General features: G+C 42.3%; 2 protein-coding genes across 3 annotated transcripts in view; one reads left to right on the top strand and one right to left on the bottom strand.

Moving 5' to 3' along the window:
• LOC111865391 (protein furry) overlaps positions 1–24,388 on the bottom strand; it is a 284,199-nt gene that overhangs the window by 64,259 nt on the left and 195,552 nt on the right. The gene's annotated exons all lie outside the window — the stretch shown is intronic.
• On the top strand, positions 7,837–23,831 carry LOC111865394. Of its 2 annotated transcripts, none has more exons than XM_023853374.2 (4): positions 7,837–7,968; positions 17,715–17,873; positions 22,901–23,071; positions 23,594–23,831. In XM_023853374.2, exons 1-4 carry the CDS (start codon positions 7,891–7,893, stop codon positions 23,762–23,764), a joined length of 579 nt encoding a protein of 192 aa, XP_023709142.1. In that variant the 5' UTR covers positions 7,837–7,890; the 3' UTR covers positions 23,765–23,831. The 2 variants fall into 2 exon arrangements, with proteins under 2 accessions (XP_023709142.1, XP_023709143.1); XM_023853375.2 differs by lacking the exon at positions 7,837–7,968 and adding an exon at positions 15,330–15,449.

Genomic DNA, 24,388 nt, shown 5'->3' with positions numbered 1-24,388 from the left:
TTTTTTTTTTTTTTTTTTACTTTTACTTTTACGCTCATCTACGTCTAATTCTTCTAGTGGTCTCTCTCCCTCAGGATTTCCTATGAAAACTTTGTGTGCACTCCCCTCCCTTTAGTCCTACATGCCCTGCCAATCTCATCCTCCAAGACTTGAAAATTCTAATATTCGGCGAAGAGTATATCTCCTGAAACTCCTCATTATAAAATTTTCACCAACTTCCTATTATTTAACACCCCCCCCCCCAAGGTACAAATAATCTTCTCAGTGTCCCACTTCCGAACAACTTCAGTCTATTTTAAAGGGTTCTCATAATGGCGTATACAACACTAGAAATTACTGGGTTTTTGAACTCCGTCCATCGCCCGGTATTCTAAAAACAAGAACATAACATTTCGGAAACTGGATCTGTTCCTTTCCTCACGTCAGGGGGGGGGGAACACCCACTCCGTTTGGGTCCCTTAGAAAGAGCTAGCCTCACTCACTGGTATAACTACAGTTATGTAAATGCCTGAGACCAGGCTTTGTCAGTGAGAAATAACAGGAAAATTTTAGAATAAAGTTGTGATAAAGCATGCACATACCTGAAACTATCTTCTTCGTGTCTGTGCATGCTTTATCAGGAAAATTTTAGAATAAAATTGTGACAGAGCACGCATATGCCTGAAACTATCTTCTTCATGTCTGTGAATGCTTTATCACGGTTTGAATTCCATATTTTTCTGTTATCTCCCACTGACAATGCCTGTTCTCAGGCATTTACATAACTGTAGTTATAACAGTGAGTGAGGTTAGCTGTTTCTAAGTGGCCCAGCGGAGTGGGTGTCTCCCCTCATACGTCAGGAAGGAAATAGATCCAGTTACCGAAATGTTGTGTTCTGGCTTTTAGAATACCGGACGACGGACAAAGTAGAAAAACCAATAATTCTGAACCTCAGTCTATCTAATCTCTTAATGTGAGAGACGAAGTTTCATAGCCATAAAAACTATTGGCAAAATTATATAGTGTTACATATTTCCATCTCTGTGTTTTCACATAGAAGGCGAGAACACAAAAGGTCCTGAACTGAATGACACTAAGCATTTCCAGAATTTAATCTGCTCTTAATTTCCCTCATGAATACAGTTCTGATCTGGACATTCCGAACTTTCTCTCTACGCCCACGTAGTCGTGTATTCGACATATTTAGTCGAACGAATATTGTCAACCATGCATAGCACATGACCAAGCCATTGCAACGGGATTTTTTCCAACTTCTGTGGTAATGCGCTTACTTTAAGACCTTGTCTAATTTCCTGGTTTCTGATTTGGTATCCTCTTATTGTCTCCGAAAAATCGGGTTCTTCATGAGTACGGACCCTACTGACAGCCCGAGAAGTCTTCATTTTATTTATGTGCCGTGAAATTGGAGACCTTACTCGCTTACGGATAACAGAATAAGGACTAGATATAGAGATAAAAATTAAATAGTTTGTAAATATTTGGGGCCAAACCGTTCTTGGGTTATTTTATACAAGTATTCAGAAAACATTTTATTTTAGGATTTAGCATGCAAGTACGTTAGGAATTTGAAAATCAACAGCTTGAAATATTGACCGTATTCTTAATTCCCCGGATTTGAGGAAGAATTTCATAAAAATTGGATATTAATAGAACACGACAGCGTTGTGCCGCACTACTAAACAGCCTTCCGGCGTCTTTCGTGATCCAAATAAAAATACTGTAACGTGGATGGACACAGCGTTGCTAGGTAACTGATCGTTTAACACCTCGCGACCGAATACACGCAAGGCAACAATAGAAGTACGGCGTTTTCTATGGGGTCGGCGGCGCGGACGCTGTTACGCAACGTCGCGGTAAACACTCCTTTACAACAACAGAGGCTACTTTCTGTGCGTAGTAGGTGCGGAGGCTATACAGAAGATATTTCACCCCGTGTGGAGGCGGCGTCGAATACCTCCACCGTGACCCTGCGAGTCGTAGGAGGCGACGAAATGTCTCAAATGTGAGACAGTAAAATATGACCGCGAGTCCCAAAGGACTCTGACCCCAGAAAGACGGCGCTGGCAAGGACCAGCAGCATGGACAAAAGACAGAACCGTCCTCAAATCAGAGCAGGTGCTCCACAGAAACAGGACTGTAACTATAAAAAAGTAATAAATATCTGGTCATGAGCCCCAAATTGGGCTCGACACCAAGACTTACTGACTGACCGTCAATCGCATTGTGGCTTTGACTCTGAACAGACTTCAGAGTGTTTAAGTGACAGTGAGAGAGTTCTCGGTAAAAGATAGTCAAGGAAAGTTCGTTGTGTGAAGATTTCCTGTGTGATGAGAAGACTGTAACAGTTGGAGTGATTTGAAGCGCTAGCTCCTGTGCTGTAATTGCATTACCAGGAGAGGACTAGTGTACGTGTAACAGTGGATTATGGAGTGTGTGTAAATCAGCGATAGCTGTAATTTGAGAGTGATTAAGAGAGACTGTAACCAAAGTGTTAATAAATCCAATCATCCGCGCTAGAACATGCCATTCTCCTTGGCCGTATCACCCTACACGTGACAATAATAACAAATGCCTTCAATTCAACATCAGATAATTTTGAGCTTTTCTTTATAAGCTTCGGGTGTCATCCTAAAGTCCAGCTGCTCGATTAGTCTACTGTATGATTAGTGACTAATGTTTTATACCTTCACCTCAAATTCACGAGTGTCATCGTGTTACATACGTCGAAGCAAAACTTAAAATACAACACAAACTAATCTAAATTCTTCATCGAAATTTCCACAACACTAAATGTAATGGTTGTACCATTTATGAAAATGGGGTCTTCTATGCTTTCAGAGGCCATACTGCACCTCCACTCTTATTACTTCTGTGGCATAAATAGGGCATCCGATTGGCCTGTTACACAATCACAACAACGAATCAGTCGTGACACGTTCACTATAGTGAACTGGCTCTTGTATTGTCGGCATCAATTAAGACTTACAATTGCGCTGTGACATTCCACAGACCTGCTACGCATTCATGTTAACAAATGAGTCGCGACACATTCCTTATGGGGAACTGGCTTTTCCAAAGGGGGGGACGTAAGTTGGAACAGACAGCAACAACAGTTTCTTAGTTCTAATTCCAGAAATTAACTGAGAACTCCTACACAAAATATCTTCCTATCTGTCTTGGGCACAAATATTTGCGGGCGGAACTGGGTTCCTCTAACGCTTGAACAGAAATACAAGCAGAACGACACTTAACGCTAGCATGCCTACTCTATGGTCTAGTGGTCAGAGATCCTGGCTACAGATTCAAAGGTCCAGGGTTCGAATACCGGCGCTACAAATTTTTTCTGAGAAGTAGTCGGTCTGCAACGGGGTCCACTCAGCCTCGTGAGGAGAAATGAACATCTATTTCAAGGACATAGCGGCTCCGGTCTAGAAAACCGAGATTAACGGCCGTTCCCAGACGCAATGCACAAAATACTGAGATGTACAATCACCCTGTCCTACCTCTGGCCGACAACTGTAATTAACGTGCACCGTCAATAATTATGCAAAAATTTCGTAACAAAATGTGATTTGCTGCAATTGACATGTTAATCGTGGTACAGAAAACAACGCTACAATACACTCTTCTTAATTTAACATTATCTTACCGTATACTGGCGCAATTGCTGTGCTTATACAGGGTGTCCCAGGAGGAATGTGCCAAACTTCGGGAGGGTGTTCCTTATGTTAAAGTATGCCGATATAACCCAAAACACCTATGTCCAAAGTTGAACGGTTACGGAGATAATGGCCAGAGAAGTGTCAAACTTTGACCGGGGTTACACACTTGTTGATTACAAAATACATATTAAAACTGGCAGGAATATGTGGATTCTGTAATGTTAATAATGTACGTAACATCAAACTAACTTGTGAGTGACGGAAAGCCATAAAAGTGAAGTACAAAATACTCGCTCGCCATGTCATAATTGTCCTTAGGTTTCCAAGCAGTATACATAACACATGACTGGCAAGCGATGACGTAACGTGCTGACTGCGCGTTCTGGTATGAGCCAACTACATAAGCACGGCTAGGGAGTATCATCGCACTCAAGGACAAACATAGATAAGGGCTCTCAGCTGAGAGGTACAGCGAGGTACAGTGCTTGGACCTGCCAGAAGACCACACTTTTCTTGGGCCATTATCTCCGTAACCGTTCAACTTTGGACATAGGTGTTTTGGGTTATATCGGCATACTTTAACATAAGGAACACCCTCCCGAAGTTTGGCACATTCCTCCTGGGACACCCTGTATATTTTTTTCCCCTTGGCACTACAGCCCCAGTGGTCCTAGGCCTACCTCCACAAACTTCTCCGTTCACTTCGATTTTTCTAGATCTTACACATTCGGTAGGACCCATTGGGCGGGTGATCAGCTCGTCGCAAGGCCTCTACCTGTACACAAACACAGAAAAACACGCACACACACAAACTAATCATCCATACCCTGAGTGGGTTTCGAAACCACGATCCCGGTTTCCAAGCGAGCGAAGACAGTACATGCCTTAGACCGCTCGGCTACCGTGACCGACGCTGTGCTTAACACTGTCGTAAATTGTGTCGAAAGTTGATTTTATGATTTAAATTTAAAGTTATATCCTCCAGCTTTCCAAAATGCAATACAGACAATTTTCGGAATACACTCAAAAATCGGCTAGGCGGGTTTTTATTGCATGCGTTATATTGTTTAAGAGACCTCGGGTTATTGGCATAAAACTAAAACCTGAACTCTGTGGATTGTAGTCCGCAAGAGAACTATACCGACCGAGGGACCGCTGCTTGCCGGGGAAGTTAGTGGTCCGGGAAACGGACTCCTACGGCCGTTAATCTCGGTTTTCTAGACCGGAGCCGCTATTTCAAGGAAATAGCTTCTCAATTATCCTCACGGGGCTGAGTGGACCCCGTTCCAGACCCACTGCTTCTCAGAAAATCAGGTAGCGCCGGGAATCGAACCCGGGACCTCTGGCCACTAGACCACAGAGGCGGTCACAACACTGCTTTCATTAAAAATATTATAAACATGAAAACACGGATCGCAGTAGGGCGGAAGACACAGAAGTTCCCCCAAATTTCAACGCACCTGATGATGACCCTGTAGGCCGAAACATGTAGTGCATTGACGAATTTTAAAAATGGTTTGATTTTAAATCTTGATGTTGTTGCATGGTGGACAGTAAACAGAATTGAAAATAAATTTCATTTTTGTAGATGTTTTATGTAACCGTCCTCCGCCTTGGTCTATACTTTAATATCTGCTTTACATATCTTTCGTCTTTTGAATGTGATCAGTTCAGTTGTGTTATATCTTCCACCCTCGTATACAATTCTGTCTCTTACGCGTCGCTTTCGTCGTAACCTAACCCCATTAATATATCTCACGGACACCAGTTCACATACGCACATCCATCAACGTAAACAAACAGTGCCTTTCAATTCACATTGTGGCGTACAGACCAGTTGCAACGCAAAGAACTTAAAAAAAAAAACGATTACAGCCGTTGCTATGCAATAGACGAATATACAAACGGCCGTTTCTGAGCAACAGCTAGGTAAACACGTTCCCGTGGAAATGAGACGCACACAATAGTTACAATGCAAATTACGTTTTTTTCTATGAGGTCCGTGCAGAGTTGTTAGAAAGAAGACAATTGGGGCAATCAATTTCAGTTCTCAGTTGAAAGTCAGTCTGTGAAATGGCCCCCAGCCAGGAATCCAGTCAGTTTAGGTTGGCAGTGGAGTCGAGCTCCGCAAGGGAGGCTGAGAAGAGATGGCGCTATAGTCGAACTGATAGTTGATAAGAGTTCAGTTGCGGGATATTCGCCGGACAGTAACGACGTGAGCGCGGGAAGCTGAAGAATCTCCACTGTTAAAGGCCGTTGCTAGGGAGCGGCTGTTGAAGACACAGCAGGCTGGAAAAATGTTTAGTTGGTGCTGTGGTGATCTATGAATTTTGGAGATTAGCAATGGCGCTGTAATTACTTGCAGTTTCGAGTGGTGTATACAAGCGGTCAACAAGTCCAATATCCAATCCATACCCCGTCTACAGTTACAACCTTAAATACGTGACAATATATATTAGTTTCTTTGGGTGGGGTGAGACTGAGTCAACTTGCTACTTCGGCCACTAACTGGCATATTGTGTCAGTACCGGATGATAGAAAAGTATGGAGGACTTGCTGGAATGAGAATTAACAGGGGAAACCGACGTCCTCGGAGGAAACCTTCCCCAGTGCCATTCTGTCCACCGTAAATCCCACATGGTTTGGTCTGTGATCGAAGCCAGGACGCAACGGTGGGAATTCGGCGACTAAACGCCTAAGCCATGACATGGTCAGTGACATTTCTTGTCCAAATGCAGGTTGGTATTATGCATAACCTAAATAGGATCCAAGTGCGGGAATACTGCTGCCAAGTTATAAAAAAATGCTATTCAAACTGGAACAAAGTTTATCATATCACAACGAAAAAAGAAACCTGTTACTTCCGCTGAGCTATCAGAAACATTCCTATCAGGAAGTCACGCTATTTGTTAAAAAAATGGAAATTATTTTATTCATATCATTTTTCTGTACTGAAATGTACGACTAAAAAAATATATAGCAACATTTCATGCACTAAAATAATTTATCTACGAAAACATTTTCCAAAGACAACCGCACACAATTGCTTTCAACGATTTTCAATACGCTACGATGTATTCTGAGCGATCGAAACTAAATCGAAAGAAAACTCCATGTTTTAAACATGTCCTCTGCCATGATACAAGGACCACTTAGAGTTTGCAATTTGGTGCACTTCTAGGGTTCTTATGTTTGTGTACAGGTAGAGGCCTTGCGACGAGCTGATCACCCGCCCAAGGAGTCCTACCGAATGTGTAAGATCTAGAAAAACCGAAGTGAACGGAGAAGTTCATGGAGGTAGGCCTAGGCACACTGGGGCTGTAGTGCCAAGGGGGAAAAAAAACATTTAAAGGATAAAAAACTGTAATTGCTCGTGTTATGAGCTCTGTAATCCTCTATCAGGGAGATTGGTCTGGAAGTAAACACAGACAGAAGTAAGTATATGCAGTAAACATCTGTTATGATGGACTAATAGGGTTCACAGGGTGCTCATTATTGCCAGAGTCCCCTATAACCGAGTGAAGGTGTATTCACGCAAGTACCAAACTACGTGGGCTGTAGTCCGCAAGCGAATTATACCGACCGAGTGACCTCCGCTTGTCAGCGAAGTTACTGCCAACTTTTGCGGATAGAGGATAGATACTTTTCCATTCAACTAGCTCCTCAGTTATCCTCACGATGCTGAGTGGGCCCCGTTCTAGACCCACTAATTCTCAAAAAATCTGGTAGCGCCGGGAACCGCACCCGGGACCTCTGGATCTGTATTCTGGAACTCTGACCACTAGATCATAGGAGCGGTTTCTCAGTGCCTCAACGTCTCTGAAATTTCACAATTATCATAGTCTTTGCCAGTCGTCTGAAATATGACGAAAAATATAGTTACGAGTGTCCTCATTATTCAATTATCTCGTACGTCCAAAGACAAATGCCTAAAAAAAAAGGGAAGCATACACAGAAGTTGATACGACCACACAGTTAAACATAAAAGTGGAAGATGAGAGGAAAGATAAGGAATGTTTGGAGCAAAACAGAGGAAGAGGATGCTGTGGGAGGGAAATATGAAACCATGACGCAAACTGGCATTATTATATCGAAATGACAGTGAACCACATATTAAAACAATAATAATAAAATGTTTATTCAGAGGCTTGTAGAAGAATATAAATACAAGCTGTCAGGCATGGTTTCGGATTGATGGGAAACTGATTCTGAACAGTGGTAAACAAAATGGGGTACCTCTGCCTCGCTGTAATTGCACTGGTCGCTGTATCTGCAGTAAAATCAAATACGGAACTAGAAGATTACGTAAGTACATCACGTACGCAAGCCTATGGAATTAGAGCTGCTGATAGCGTAAACGATCAATAAGTTACCCACAGACAATATCCAAGTTTCGCTAGTGAACGTAAAATCATTTGACCGGGAGTTCAAACATTGTCACATGATATCTTTACTTGACCGCCTCTGTGGTTTAGGGGTCAGAGTTCCACGCTACAGATTCGGAGGTCCCGGGATCGATTCCCGGTGCTACCAGATTTTCTGAGAAGTAGTGGGTCTAGAACGGGGTCTACTCAGCCTCGAGGGGATAATTGAGGAGCTATTTCAAGCAAATAACGGTTCCGGTCTAGAAAACCGAGATTAACGGCCGGGGGGATCCGTTGCGCTAACCACGTGACACCCTCTATCCGCTAAAGTTGGCACTAATTTTGCCGACAGGCTGCGGTCGCTCGGTCGGTATAGTTCGCTTGCGGACTACAGGCTACGGAGTCTGTTGCTTTGTTTACCTTTACTTGCACTCATCGCCATACCAGAAATGTCTTTCAGGAAGTTTTCATTCCGCCGTCATTTAAAAAATTTTAAATATCAAATCCTCAGAAAATTTCTCACAAAGTAAGTGGGTGGGCCACATTAAAACTTGAGTCCTTCTTGAGAAGCCAACAGTGGTGCAGCCACACAATATGTACATTCGCAGCGCTTTATGGAACCAAGAGGTTCATTACTGTGTTCACAAGAGCACGCCACAGGTCTTCGTCCTTAGCGAGAAGCTTCCATTTCACACCCACAGCCTATTCATCTAAGACCAACTCTAATAATATCCCCCATCTAATTCCAGATATTCCCAGTATTCTCTTTCCTTCAGGTGTTCCTATCAACATCCTGTATGCACTGCACTTCGCTCCCCTTCGTGTTACATGCCCTGACCATCTCATCGTCCTTGACTTCATAATCCTAAGAATATTTTCCATACGAAAATTTTGTGGGTAGGTCTATACAGGCTAGCACGGAAAGCACAAAATGAACAAGATCAAACAACACATTTTTCCCGGCACTTCCGAAGCCGCACACCATAATGTGCGGCACTCTATACCAGACACGACTATGGTGTTCAAACCAAGGACTATATGGACGAAACATGTAACATGCATGGGGTAGATGAGAAATACACGCAAAATTTTATCAGGAAAATCTGAAGAGAAAAGATCCCTTGGGAGATCTAGGAATACATGGGGGATAATATTAAAATGGATCTAAAACTGGGTAAATGTACAGTGGATACAACTGCTTAGAGATAGGATCCAATGACATGCTCTTGAGAAGATGGCAATGAACCTCTGGGGCTCCTTAAAAGACGGGAAACCTCTTTATCGGTTGAACGTTCATTCCGTTTCTAGATGGAATTGGTTGCATTGGTTGCATCTGAAGCTGAATGAGTTTGTTTCCTTGTTAAAAACAGGCGATGATAAAACTGGTCTTCAAAAATAAAAAATCAAACTAAATTAAAGTAAATGGTAAGATTCTGTAATAAGAAAAGTTTTGAGGAAAGATCTGTTTGAATTGTCGTAACAGACAAAGTCATGGCGGCACGCGGTACCGTAGTTTATTGAGGCACTATACTACAAAGCTGGAAGATTGCGGGTTCGAGTCCCGATGAGGTGCATTTTTTCAAATTACCTAATCCTTCCAGTTGCACTATGGCCCTGGGGGTCGACTCAGCTTCTAACAGAAATGAGTACCAAGAATCTTCATGGGGGTAAAGGGCAGCCGGCCTGTACTATTCTTGTATCACAAATTTTTGGAATATTTAGTCGTGGTGGCAACAATTTTATTGCACGTGATTCCTGCATGTGACTGTTCAATAATGGTTGACTTTGCTTACATATGTATGCATTTGGTTCTGCTAATTTACAGCGTCTTAATTCCTCTCAACTTGTGGCAAAATAATATTATCTTATTTGATCAACATACAAAAGTTCATTACCTGTTTCACGGAAAACAAACCTATTTTTCTCTATACCCACTGGCGGTGGTATCAATCGAAACACCTTAAATGTACCTCTGCTCATTAAAGGTAAGCTTATTATGTAACTTAATATTCCATCTTTTATGTAAATGTGAATATCACACAGTTTCGAAATCAAACTGATTGAATCCTTGCTGAAAGTGAATGGTGCCATGGTATCCTTTGAAAATACTGAAGCACTTTTTTGTAATGTCTCCACAAGTAAATTTGGTAAAACTATTTGGGATTGCAAAATACCCTTTTGTGCGTTTATGACTCTTTATATCATCAAGTCCAAATTTCTCTGCATGGCAGGTTTTGTATTTTAGCCTATTGTAGCCTGCCCCGGGTGATTATGATGGAGAATTTGGTGGAAATGAAGATTGGCAGGGGAAACCGAAGTACTCGGAGAAAACCCGCCCCAGCGCCACTTTCTCCACCACAAATCCCAATTGACCAGACCCGGGATTGAACCCGGGCCGCCGCGGTGGGAAGCCACCGACTAACCGCTTGAGCTATGGCGCGGCCTATACATCCCATTTACTCTGCTCCTCATCTGTGTACTGTAGTAAATGCTCCTTCCGGATCCTGAGACTTCTTTCCAAACCTCCACTACTTTCCGGGTGGAAAGGGATAGTTTGCAACTTATTTCTTTTTAAAATCTCATAGGTGTTCCTGAATACCTCGCTCAGGAAATTTGGTCCTTTGTCTGTCAAAATTTTGCTAGGCGTTCCTAGTTTCAAAACAACATGCGTCACAAAATCCTGTGATACTGTTTCTGCGTCTTGTCTTTGCATACGTATCGCCACCAGAAATTTACTTGTCTTGAAAGGTTAGTATATATTTATTCCCTTTCTGTGTTTCTGGTAATGGTCCTACTATGTCCAAACATTTTTCGAAAGGTTAGTTGGCAGTAGCGATAATTTCCATTGGCACTTTTTACTGAGGACCTAACACTTTATTTATTTGGCAACTTTTACATTTTCTAACATAGTCTTCAATCTCCTGCTTCATGTTCGGCCATAAATGCTCACTCTTTATTGCACTGTAGGTTCTGTTCATACAAAGATGTCCCCCTAATGGTGCACCATGATACTCTTAAAAAATTTGCCTTTTTACTTCGTCATTATATTTCTGGCTGTGATTACCCTTTATTTTCTACAACAATTCCATTTATCCTACTCAACGCGTCGGCATTTCTGTTTGATGTCCCCTTTTTGTATATTATCTCGCAACCATATTTCCAGCGCTACCAGAGTTTCTGATAAGTAGTGGGTTTGGAACGGGGTCCACTCAGCCTCGTTAGGATAACTGAGGACCTATTTCAAGAAAATAGCGGCTCCGGTCTAGAAAACAGAGATTAACGGCAGTGAGGATCTGTTGCACTAATCATGCGACACCCTCTATCTGCAAAAGCTGGCACTAACTTCGCCGACAAGTGGCGGTCGCTCGGTCGGTATAGTTCGCTTGCGGACTACAGGCCACGGAGTTTTAATCATATTCTTCCAATTTTATCCTCCATCGTAGTAGCCTTGAACCTGCATCTTTTTATGTTCATTGTCCATGCGAGAGGTTTGTGATCACTCGCAATTTTGAATTTCCTCCCATACAGAGAGGGTGTAGAATGTTTTATTCCCCAAACTATTGTCAACAGTTCCTTCTCAATGGTTGAATAATTTTTCTCTGCCCTGTTCAGATTTTGGCTGGCATGGGCAATTGGAAAATCTTTCCCAATTTGACCTTGGGATAACACTGCTCCTACACCTTCATTGCTAGAGTCAGTGGTCAATATAAACTCTCTCGTAAAATCAGGATACTGCAATATGGGTCGCGACGTCAAGTTCTGTTTCAGTCCGTGTAAAGCATTTTCTTGGTCGTCTAACCATTCAAAGCGGACGTCCTTTTTAAGTAACTTGTACAAGGGCGCGGCAATTTTACTGAAACTGGACATAAATCTCCGATAATAGCTGGCCATACCCAGATAACTTTGTTTAGATGAAGTAGGTCGTGGAAAATTTTCTATGGCCTCAACCTTTTTTGGGATCCGGTCGCACACCTTCTTCGGTGATTACATGACCTAGGTAACTTACTGTGATACGAAGGAACTCACACTTGTCTGGCTGGAGTTTCAAATTGTATTTCCAAATCCTTCTGAAAAGTCCCTCAATTTTTCATCGTGCTCACTGAAAGATTTGGCACATATCACGATGTCATCTAAAAATACAAAGCATCGGGTACCTGTTAAGCCACATAATACATTGTTAATCATTCTCTGGAAAGTCGAAGGACCTGTCTTTAACCCAAAAGGGAGTCTTTTGTACGCTCAATGTCCACCTTTTGTATTGAAAGCGGTTTCTTTTTTCCTCCTCACTCAGCTCAATCTGATGGTAGCCCATTATCATATCCAAATAACTAAAATAGTTGTTAGCTTCGACTTTCTTGGCTGATCTAGTACCTCAGTTATGTCTGGTAGTGGATATGCATCACCAATTGTCTTTTTGTTCAGCGTTCTAAAATCCACTACTAGTCTTCATTTCTTTTCCCCACTCGCGTCGTCTTTCTTAGGTACCACAAACAGCGGACTATTTCCACGGAGAGTTGCTGTCTTCACTCACTCATTCTGGAGTAGCTTGTCTATTTGTTTATCTATTTCAGCCTTCTGGGCTTCGGGTAACCTATACGGTTTTGTATTTATGGGACTCATGCCGGATCGCATTTATGGAATGCTTTATTGCATTCGTGCAACTTAGTTTATCTCCTGGCAGATAAAATATGTCGTGATAGTCCCTACAAATTTTCCTTATAATTTCCTTCTCTGGATTGAGGTGATCTAATCGTAACTTTGCCAAAACCTCACCTATTTCTCACCATGGCTATGATCCTACATACTCATTGGGATTTCCTTCGTGGAATTCATCTGTATCGTATTTCTCAAATTTTTCCATTGGCATTGTCTAATGCAACTTCTGTCTCTTTTGTGTTCAACACACTAGTAACAACACGGTTACCACTTATCCTTATCCTCCGTCAGACATTTTAGACTTATCTATTATTCGTTCCTTCCCGTCTGTACCGTTTTCTACCAGTAACTTCACTATTACATCTGATCTCCCACGTAGGTTTAACTTTCTCATTTCCACAGCCCCCTTGAACTATCTTCTTAATTCCTTCCGGGCCGTCTGTATCGTTTTCCACCGGTAACTTCACAATTTTTTTTCGGATCACCTAGGTAGAGTCAATTTCTTCATTTCTATAGTTCCTTGAACTATTTCGTTATCCATTATTTTCTTAGTCCATTCCGCACACTCATTTGAATCTGACTCTATCATTGTACTATCGTAACTTTGGCCCTAGTGTGTTGCAGAAAGTATTTGATTCCCCTTCGTGGATACATATGTTCACTATGCCATGTGTTTCCACGATAGAACCATCTCTACTTTTGACTTTTACTTTTTGTTGGGGATCGAACTCAGCAGTCCCTAACAAGTTTGTACTCTTTACGATGCAAATATCAACCCCCGTGTCCAGTAAGAACTTTAATCTTCCTGAATAACTGCCGACTGTGAGCTGACAGTCCGCCCCCGTTTCCCATGGTCTCTAATCTTTGGCCTTCTTGACCTGACTTTTCCTTCCTCGATTTTTACATTCTTTAGCAAAATGACTCTTTTCTCCACAGGCAAAGCATATGATTTCTCGTGTCTGTTTATTCTTCTTGACGGAAAATTGGCTTACCTTATTTTCCCGTTTTTTTAACGCTTGCTACTTACATGTCCCACCTTTTTGCAAATAGTGCACTATAGTGAGTCACAATCTTGCCCTCTGTATCTTTCTAGTTTAGAAATAATTGCACTTTCCTCTTCCAGAGCGGTTTCTGCTATTTTGTCGAAATCATCGTGATTTCGGCTGCGGACAACTGTCTGTATTCTATCGGAATATAAACTTGCATAAAGCAAATATTTCGCAAACGATCCGAAATTGTTAAAATACAAGCCCTTTCTTCGTCCGTGCATTCAGTAAGTATAGCTTCCCGAAATTCCGAATCTAACGTTTCAATTTTTTGTATCCATCGTGATATACTATCTGATTTTCTTTGCCTAGCCTTGAATAATTGATTCGCATGGAAATCTAGTGTACGTTTCTCTATGTAGGTATTTCTGAAAAATTCCCGTAATTCTTCCCAGCTGTCAAAATGTCGATGTGCTATTGCCGTTCTCGGCTCCCCACTGATTCTAGTTAATACAAATTTGTATAATCTGTCCTGGTGATTGGGATTCATAACTTCAAATGCAATATTCACATTGGAGATGAACGTGAGGACCTCCTTTTTATTACCACTGAATGGCGTCACCAGTTTTAGCGCCTCGCTCACACCAATGTACTCTTCAGCCATGTTATCTAAACCATCTGCCCCAGCAGGGCCCGATGCCAGGAGTGACTGTGCCGGCTGATTGCAGGCATTAAGCTTCTGCTCTGCTCGCAGACTTTGACTCTGACAGACAGAGCGTGACCCTGAGAGTCGAAGGAGGCGACGAAAGGGGAAGTCTCAAATTTGAGACAGTAATATATAGTCTCGAGTACCAAGGGACTCGGACCCGAGAAAGACTGCGCTGACTAGGACTGGCAGCACATACAAAAGAAAAGGCCCGTCCTCTCGTCAGAGAGGGCGCCCACAAGAAATAAGACCGTAACTGTCAAACAGTAATAAAGATCTGGTCGTAAGCCCCAGATGGCTGCTTTATGCCAAGACAGACTGGCCGACTGACCGTCAGTCGTAAAATGAGACTCAGACTCAGACAGGCAGCATTAGCAGGCGTCGAGATATAGCTGACTTCTAGCAGTCACAGAGTTCAGTGGACAGTTGGGTTCTAGCAGAAGCAGTAATTGTGATACTGAATAATAATTGTGAATACTTGTTCTTGTAAGTGTAAAGTGTGTGTCCAATAAATATTCGTCCAAATGCGAAACCTACGTGGAAGTTACTTGTCACGTTGGCTATAGCTCAAGCGGTTAGTAGCTGGCTTCCCACCGCGGCGGCCCGGGTTCGATCCCGGGTCTCGTCAAGTGGGATTTGTGGACAAAATGGCGCTGGGGCGGGTTTTCTACGAGTACTTCGGTTTCCCTTACCAATCTTCATTCCACCAAATTCTCCATCATCATAATCACCCGTGGCAGGCTACAAATAGGCCCATCAGTGGCCGCCGTGCCGAGTGGACCCAGTTGGACTCCACCCCCCACTAAGCGAATTAAAAAAAAAATTGCTTCGCGCGTTACCTACGTAACGGGTTACAACTGGTTTCTCCGAAGCAGATTATCAGGGACGCATGAATAAACGCTAGATAAGCAACATACAACAATATACGTATATAAATGCTGTCAGGGATATTGTATCGCATTGATGTGAGACTGAATCTGAACAGTAGTAAACAAAATGGGGTACCTCTGCTTCGCTGTAATTGCACTGGTCGCTGTATCTGCAGTAAAATCAAATACAGAAAACGAAGATTACGTAAGTACATCACGTACAATTATATTTGTTGATAGAGAAAACGATCAGTAAGTTAACCACTGACAATACTGAAGAATCGCTAGTGAACGTAAAATCATCTGACCGGGAGTTCAAACATTGTCACATGATATCTTTACTTGACCGCCTCTGTGGTTTAGGGGTCACAGTTCCACGCTACAGATCCGGAGGTCCCGGGATCGATTCCCGGTGCTACCAGATTTTCTGAGAAGTAGTGGGTCTGGAACGGGGTCTACTCAGCCTCGAGAGGATAATTGAGGAGCTATTTCAAGCAAATAGCGGTTCCGGTCTAGAAAACCGAGATTAACGGCCATGGGGATCCGTTGCGCTAACCACGTGACACCCTCTATCCGCTAAAGTTGGCACTAACTTTGCCGATAGGCTGCGGTCGCTCGGTCGGTATAGTTCGCTTGCGGACTACAGGCCACGGAGTTTGTTGCTTTGCTTACCTTTACTGGCACTCATCGCCATACCAGAAACGTCTTTCAGGAAGTTTTCATTCCGCCGTAATTTCACAAATTTTAAATATCAAATCCTCAGAAAATTTCTCACAAAGTAAGTGGGTGGGCCAAATTAAAACTTGAGTCCTTCTTGAGAAGCCAACGGTGGTGCAGCCACACAATATGGAACCAAGAGGTTCATTACTGTGTTCACAAGAGCACGCCACAGGTCTTCGTCCTTAGCGAGAAGCTTCCATTTCACACCCACAGCCTATTCATCTAAGACCAACTCTAATAATATCCCCCATCTAATTCCAGATATTCCCAGTATTCTCTTTCCTTCAGGTGTTCCTATCAACATCCTGTATGCACTGCACTTCGCTCCCCTTCGTGTTACATGCCCTGACCATCTCATCGTCCTTGACTTCATAATCCTAAGAATATTTTCCATACGAAAATTTTGTGGGTAGGTCTATACAGGCTAGCACGGAAAGCACAAAATGAACAAGATCAAACAACACATTTTTCCCGGCACATCCGAAGCCGCACACCATAATGTGCAGTACTTTATACCAGACACGACTAAGGTGTTCAAACCAAGGACTAAATGGACGAAACATGTAAAATGCATGGGGTAGATCAGAAAAACCCCGCGGCGTGTACTACAGAACCTCTTTTATGTATACACGATCGGGTGTCATAAATTGAAAATAATTTTATTTTACATTTTGAACGAAATAATTACACAATAGTTCGCCGTATCTTATTTTCGTATGTAATTGTCCTACTTTACAATTAAATTTGCCCAGCGGATTATACATTTCCACATTCTATCACAATATTCTCGGGGTAGCCTCAAACCTTTCTTGTTCAGCTGCTTTCCATGACTGAGGCCCATTTAAGATGCAATGTGTTGAATGCCAATTAACTGGATTTCCCAGAAGCGCCGACTGGCATCTGCTTAATCTCAACACGTTACAGTCGATGGCAGCCAAACGTTCGTCAAAACATCAGCCCGTCGACACCCAAACGTCCGTCAAAACATCCGCCCGTCGACACCCAAACGTCCGTCAAAACATCAGCCCGTCGAAACCCTAACGTCCGTCAAAACATCAGCCCGTCGAAACCCTAACGTCCGTCAAAACATCAGCCCGTCGAAACCCAAACGCTGTTCAAAACATCAGCCCGTCACCCTTTCGATACTTCACGCATTCGTAAACTCACTTCTAGCTCATACAGTTGTCGCCATACCGAAATGCCCTTTAACACATTTTAAGAGTTCAAACACAGTGGCTACAGAAATCGGTGACAGATAAAGGTCCTTTTTGGTGTACCCTATCGAAATTAAATTTGTCACAGTATTTTCAGTCTTCAAGAAACAACACAAATTAGGCCCCAATGAAAGGAGGCTCACACTACGAGTACTTATATCTGACACATCCCCCTCCCCCGTAAAACCAACCTTTAATTTTTTGCTTTTCATATTTCGTGCCCTCCGTATGTGCAGCATACGAGTGCAGAATGTTAAACAGAATAAGAAATGCACTTAGAATTGTTATGTGAATTACATTTTATTTTCGTATGCATTCAGAACCTGCTGTGGGATGACAAGGAAAACCTAACACCGAGTGTATGAACCCGGAAGACAGTATCTTACATTACCCACAGTTAATTATAACATTTGGGTTACATTCAACAAATACTAGAAGCTTTACTCTACCTCAGAAATAAGAAGCAAAATTTATTTCTAAGTTCTGATGTGACTATATAATTGGATTTAGCTGAAGCTGAAATCGAAATGTTTCAGGACCGTATCGAAATGTCGCTTGAGACAACCAAGAACTGTAAGGACCTTCCTAATGGAAAAATCAGACTTAATGACATCGTCATTGAACAACTTGGAAGAAACAAAATGGCCATAAGTGGTACGCTGGATGTGGAGGTACCGGTGACGGACAGTTTTAAGGTAGGTAAAGTAACGATTTAACTTGCTCACTCATGGAGCTGAGCTCTTCTAGAGGAGCCGCCCATTCTGCAGCTACTCCAGAACTTTCCAGCATTTTATGGAACCCGAAGATTAATTACCGTGTTCACAATAGCCCTTCACTGGCCCCTATCCAATCCATACCATCCCATTCTATCTCTCTAAGATCCATTTTAATATTGTCCACCCACCTACGCCTCTGTCTTCCCAGTGGTCTCTTTCCTTCTGGCTTTCCCACCAATATCCTATATGCATGCCTCTTCTCCCCCACTCGCGCTACATGCCCTGCCCACCTCATCCTCCTTGAGTTGATCATTCTAATTATACTTGGAGAGGAGTACAAGTTATGATGCTCCTCTAACAGCAAAAAAAAAAAGTAAGTAAGTAAGTAAAGGTATGTTAGTCGTGCTTTCGTTACTTAACAGCTGTTTAATGCATCAAGCGATCACTATGTGCCTATTGTACAGAAAATAATGGAACACTGGTCAATTCGTAATATACATATACATGAAACTGCCATAATATACGAGTGAATTCCATTAACTACAGAGTTCATTCTGAGAAAAACTTCGGCCAATAACGGGTGTTTTCGATAGTATTAAAATAAGTATTAACAAAAGCTCCATACAATTCGAAAATCGCTACTATTTTGACTTTACTTTCACACACTCAGTCTCGATTCACGTACTTCGTAACAGTTTATGTTTATGTGGTACAGGCGAACACTTCTAACCTTAACATGAAGAACAATGGTAACCATCTACCAGACTATAAAGCCATACCACTGAATACCAGAACCATAATATCCCCCAATGAACTTAAACACACAGAACAGCTTTTTGCCTCAATGCATTACACTGACTTTCACCCTCCAACACCATTTCAAGGCTGTGAAATAGCAGCAGCTACTTTTTCTAATTTTATGTACACACAGAACTAAAACGCCGTATTACGTAAATCACTTCAGCTAAACAATCAACATTTAAGCCGTTATCTTAAAGACTCGCGGCGTAAAACTCTTCATTCGTCACACGGCTGGCATCGTGATAAGCACACAACGTACGCATAGCTCTGCTACGTCTGATGTCACGCTGAAGATAATACAGTACGATCTCCCAGCAAAGGAAAAGCTCAAACATTTAGTGTACTTCAATAAACAAAGGGGTACGTGGTAGCGTAGTTGGTCGAGGCACTACGCTACAAGCTGGAAGGTTGCGGGTTCAAGTCCCGATGAGGTGGATTTTTTGACAATTGACCTAACCCTTCCAGCCGCACTATGGCCATGGGGTCGACTCAGCGTCTAACAGAAATGAGTACCAGGAATCTTCCTGGGAGGTAAAGGGCGGCCTGCCTGTAGGGCCGACAACTTTACCGCCATCTGTGAGCCGACTGTCTAGAAAATGTGGGAGAATCGACGTCTCACAACCCTATGGGCCTCCACGGCCTCTTAACAGAGATAGCTTTTACTACAAAAAACAAGAAGCCCTTGGAAGAACTAATCGCATACTTACATTCGATACGACAGAGGCAGTAGAGAAAAAGACGCGTCCAACAATTCTACTGTTGCGTGAACGTGTTTACCGAGCTGTTGCCAAGCGACGTAGGGCTGACAACTTTACAGCCATCTGTGAGCCGACTGTCTAGAAAATGTGGGAGAATAGACGTTTCACAACCCTATGGGCCTCCACGGCCTCTTACAGGGATAGCTTTTACTACAAAAACAAGAAGCCCTTGGAAGAACTAATCGCATACTTACATTCGATACGACAGAGGCAGTATAGAAAAAGACGCGTTCAACAATTCTACTGTTGCGTGAACGTGTTTACCGAGCTGTTACCAAGCGACGTTAGGTGGGGATATACATACAGACTGATGGGAGGGATTTATGAAAAACGCTGCTGAGAAGAGTTCAGGTGCCATCATATACATACGAAGTTTCCTACAGACTGCTTCAGGAATTTACATGTTGTGATAATAAACAATGCATTACGATCCATGTCCAAGGCGTTATTTAGCATACAAATTAACACACTGGAGCAGCCCCCAGATTCATAATACATTCAACACAGCACTACGCTAGGCGAACAGCATCCACATCATGAGAAGCTACAAACGAAGTGGATTCAAATGATCTACCCCATACTGGAACCTTCAACTCTATAGGAGGGATTATCCTTGTACTCTCCATAATAATTTTATATAATATTACTTTAATATTTTTAACATTTTTATTACTTTAATATTTTTTAACATTTTTATTACTTTTATAACTTTAGTTATTTTAGTAGTGTAATATCTCAATCTTTATTCGTATTATAGGAGCTGGAATCCTTCAGTCGGTATAGCGACTGGCTACGAGCTTGAGGACGGAGGAGTCCGAATTCGAGGCCTGGTGGGGTTAGGATTTTCTCTTCTCCATGTCCTGGAGACCGGCTATGGGGCCCACCCAACCTCCTATACAATGGGAATTGGGGGCTCTTTCCTTGGGGGTAAAGCTTCCGGGGCGTGAAACCCACAATTCACCTCCAACTAGTGCTGAGGTCAAGAAAATGTGGATCTATACATCCACTCCCCATACGCCTTCATGGCTTAGTGCTTAATGAGTTAAGAATAGGGACAACTTTACCTTATTCGTATTATAAAATCACATACTCGTAATATCCAACATATTTTAATTATCTCGACGAATATTTTAAATACGAATTCTTGTACACTCTAATACTTGTATTTCCAATTTTTCTATATATAGTAATTTTTCATCATAACGCATGGCACAATTTTTCTACAACTTCTATAATACCGACGCGTTGCACCCCAACACGGATCCATATTATGATTTCAATTAACTTTATAGTATTTCTTACATACACTGCCTGATGATGGTCCCATGAGCGCCGAAACACGCAGCGGTAAACAATAAAATTCAGTCTATGCGATACTGATTTTAACTGTAATACCATTTTTCTTTTTGTGCCGACGGATACGTTACGTAACCATATATTCAAAAGTTTAGGGGGGGGGACACACACACATCAATTATGATCTCATAAACTTACTTGTGTTCACTGTGACGTTAACAAAATGAGACGTAAGATGGAAAATTAATGGCAGACTGCTCTACTAAAAGCCGAAGGCTACTGACGAATGTCATGTACGTATCAACTGGAATAATGGAGGGGGGAGCGTTCGAGTACCGGTTAAGTATATAATGAGCAGTGTACACGTTTAAATTTAAATAGGAAAGCCAGTCGTTGTCTTTTAAGCCGTTTACTAGTAACTGGAAGTTACCTGGCAGCACTCTAACCAGCTGCAACCAGGACACATCATAACAGGCAACATAGCTCGTAGAATTCCACTACTTAGTACACACCACCTAAGATAACTGTCACGCCAAAAAACAACTGAAACACAACGCACACTCCATTGCACATCCAAAATATATTACACATACAAGACCATACCAACAACTACTATGTACTTGAATGCCATGTCGCGTTCATGAAATACAACATTCTTCACCAAAACTCCTAACTCCATAGAGCTGAGCCCTTCTTGAGAAGCCACCAGTTGTGCAACTATTCCAGAAATTTCCAACATTTTATGGAACCAGAAAGATTATTACTGTGTTCATAAAAGCCCTCCGCTGGTCCCTATCCTGAGCCAGATCAATCCAATCCATACCACACCATCATATCTAAGATCTATTTTAATATTACCCACACACCTATGTCTTGGTCTTCCTAGTGGTCTATTTCTTTCTGGCTTTCCCAGCAATACCCTCATTCGTACTACATTCCCTGCCCATCATCATCCTTGAATTGATCATTGTAATTATACTTTGCGAATCGTACGAGTTATCTATCTATCTATCTATCTATCTATGTCTGTCTGTCTGTCCGCCCGTCCACCCATTTATCTCTGTCTTCTTTCCTGCTGCTCCCACTTGGAGCACAGGGCATCCGTGAAACGCTTGGTTTCATTTCTGTTTCTTATTCTTAGACAGCCGGTAGGTCTCATCGGACGGGTGATCGGCCCATCGCAAGGGCGCTACCGTCACATAAACACAGAATAAACACATACAAAAACATCCATTCCTTGAGTGCGATTCGAACCCATGATCCCAGTGTTCGCGCGTGCGAAGATATTTAAGGCCTTAAACCGCTCGGCCACTGTGATCGGCTTACTCTGAATACAGTGTGTCCACAAAGTCCCGACGGGGTTTTGAAAAACTGTTACGCGCAAACAAATTGAGCTGGCAACATGCGGTTTCCGATAGATCATAGAGAAACTCTGGAAGTCTTTTGCTGACGTCAGTAGACCAAGATGTGTGCTGCCTTGGTAGCATGGAGAACGTCCAGACGATATTCGAGCTCTTGCCATGTTCTCTGGAGCATGTCCGCTGGAATAGCCGGGATCGCATTCCTGATATGGGTCTTCAGGTCATGAAGTCCGTTAACTGGTGTTCGGAACACAACGCTCTGGACAAAACCCCGCAGGAAAAAATCCAGTGGTGAACGTGGAGGCCAAGGCATTGGACGGTCTCTGCCGATCCATCTTCTTGGAAATGTCCTGTCTAGGAATGCAGATTTTTTCCTGCGGGGTTTTGTCAAGATCAGTGGGTTCTGAACACCAGTTAACGGACTTCATGACCTGAAGACCTGTATCAGGAATGCGATCCCGGCTATTCCAGCGGACATGCTCCACAGAACATGGCAAGAGCTCGAATATCGTCTGGACGTTCTCCGTGCTACCAAGGGAGCACGCATCGAGGTCTACTTAAGTCAGTAAAAAACTTCCAGAGTTTCTCTATGATCTGCTGCAAAACGCATGTGGCTAGCTCAATTTGTTTGCGCGCCACAATTTTTCAAAACCCCGACGGGAATTTGTGGACACACTGTATAACAGGTTTAAACTGCTAGTTGCTAGTGGTACATGAACAGTGAACCGACGCATTCGGTTATTGTCTAGATGAATGGAAGATTAATATAAACATGTCTGGTATGTTTCAGTTGAAAGTTATGTTAACTAAGTGTCCCAGCAAGTTAGACAGACATATGTGTGAAGATTTTCCAGAAACAATGATAAACGATTTCTGCAAGAAACTTCCAAAAGAGGGACAAGTGTGGTCTGATTTTGTAAAAGATCTGAAACATTTTGATCCACACTGCCCAATACCAAAAGTAAGTATGCAGTCTCCATAAAATTTAATTCATATTAGGTAGAAAATAATGAAATACCTAAAATATTTATTTGGAAGTCGGCATTAGTGCTTTTAACATATATTCCTGGAAAGGGGCCCAATCAGCCTCTTGCGGATAATTAAAGAGCTATTTCTAGGAAATAGCGGCTCCGGTCTCGAAAACCGAGATTAACGGCCGTGGGGATCCGTTGCGCTGACCACGCGACACCCTCTATCCGCTTAAGTTGGCACTAACTTCGCCGACAAGCGTCAGTCGCTCGGTCGGTATAGTTCGCGTGCGGACTAAAACCACGGAGTTTGTTTATATTCAGTTATATGCAGATGGCCATACCATAGCTCAGAAGTGTGGATACTGCCTTTTCACTGCGAAAACCTGATTTCGAATCTTATAATAAAAAAAGAAACCTTTCGATAAGGAATCAAGTTCCGCTATGGTCAGTATTTGCGACTGATCTGTGTAAAATATGAAACTCAATTAAATACTTTTCTTTCTCTCTCAAAGGGGCATTATAAATTTCACCGCCATCCGATTGATGTGGAAGGAGTGGCAAATATGCCTCTCATGGAAGGATACTGGATAATGATATGCGAAGGATACATTCACGGCGAGAGGGTGATGTGCGAACGAACTGAGATGGTATACAGCAGGAAAGTAAGGAGACACCATGCCTAAGATTGGAAGATATAAACACACAGAAATATGGATTTTAACATGAATTAAATTGTTATTCTAGTATTCATATTATTCAATATTCACTACAAACCCTTTCTATCCTTTGCATTTAAGTATAGCTTAAAAGCCTAAATTCTTATTTAAGAACTGCAGGTCTTCTATTTTACTGATTAAAATTCATTAATTTGGCAATCCATTTTGTTAACAAATTTAAACATTCTTGGAGAATGCAATTCTCTATACATATATCATTCATAAGAGATATATAAAAATAATTATACTTGATAAGTGTTTCTTCTATTTTGAGGAAAAATCGACTCGGCATAATATATTATTCAAAATGGCCGAAGAGTTACGCGAGTATTCTGCATCAAAAGAAATGTGATCTGTAGTTGGTTAGTTATTGGAGAGGGTGGGTTTCCCCATGCACTTAGACTAGTATTGGTCCATTGTGCTTCCCTCTATGATATTCTACCAGTCTCTATACCCTACCGATATTGGTGCGTACCACCAGTCCCGACCGAGCCAGCGAGTTCGGCCTCTACTGGCTTGGCGGTATCTATGCTTCCCCCATCTATCAGAGGCATTAGAGACTACTGTTGTGCGGGAAACGTCCTTGAATTT

This window comes from Cryptotermes secundus, unplaced genomic scaffold (genome assembly GCF_002891405.2).
Source record: "Cryptotermes secundus unplaced genomic scaffold, Csec_1.0 scaffold295, whole genome shotgun sequence".
Lineage (NCBI taxonomy): Eukaryota > Metazoa > Arthropoda > Insecta > Blattodea > Kalotermitidae > Cryptotermes > Cryptotermes secundus.
Note: the sequence above shows the minus strand (reverse complement) of the source record. Positions and strands in the feature narration are given on the sequence as shown.

Coding starts and splice junctions, on each gene's coding strand:
- LOC111865394 (XM_023853374.2), top strand. CDS start 7,891: ATGGGGTACCTCTGCCTCGCTGTAATTGCACTGGTCGCTGTATCTGCA. Junction 7,969..17,714: donor ATACGGAACTAGAAGATTAC/GTAAGTACATCA, acceptor GAAATGTTTCAG/GACCGTATCGAAATGTCGCT. Junction 17,874..22,900: donor CGGTGACGGACAGTTTTAAG/GTAGGTAAAGTA, acceptor GGTATGTTTCAG/TTGAAAGTTATGTTAACTAA.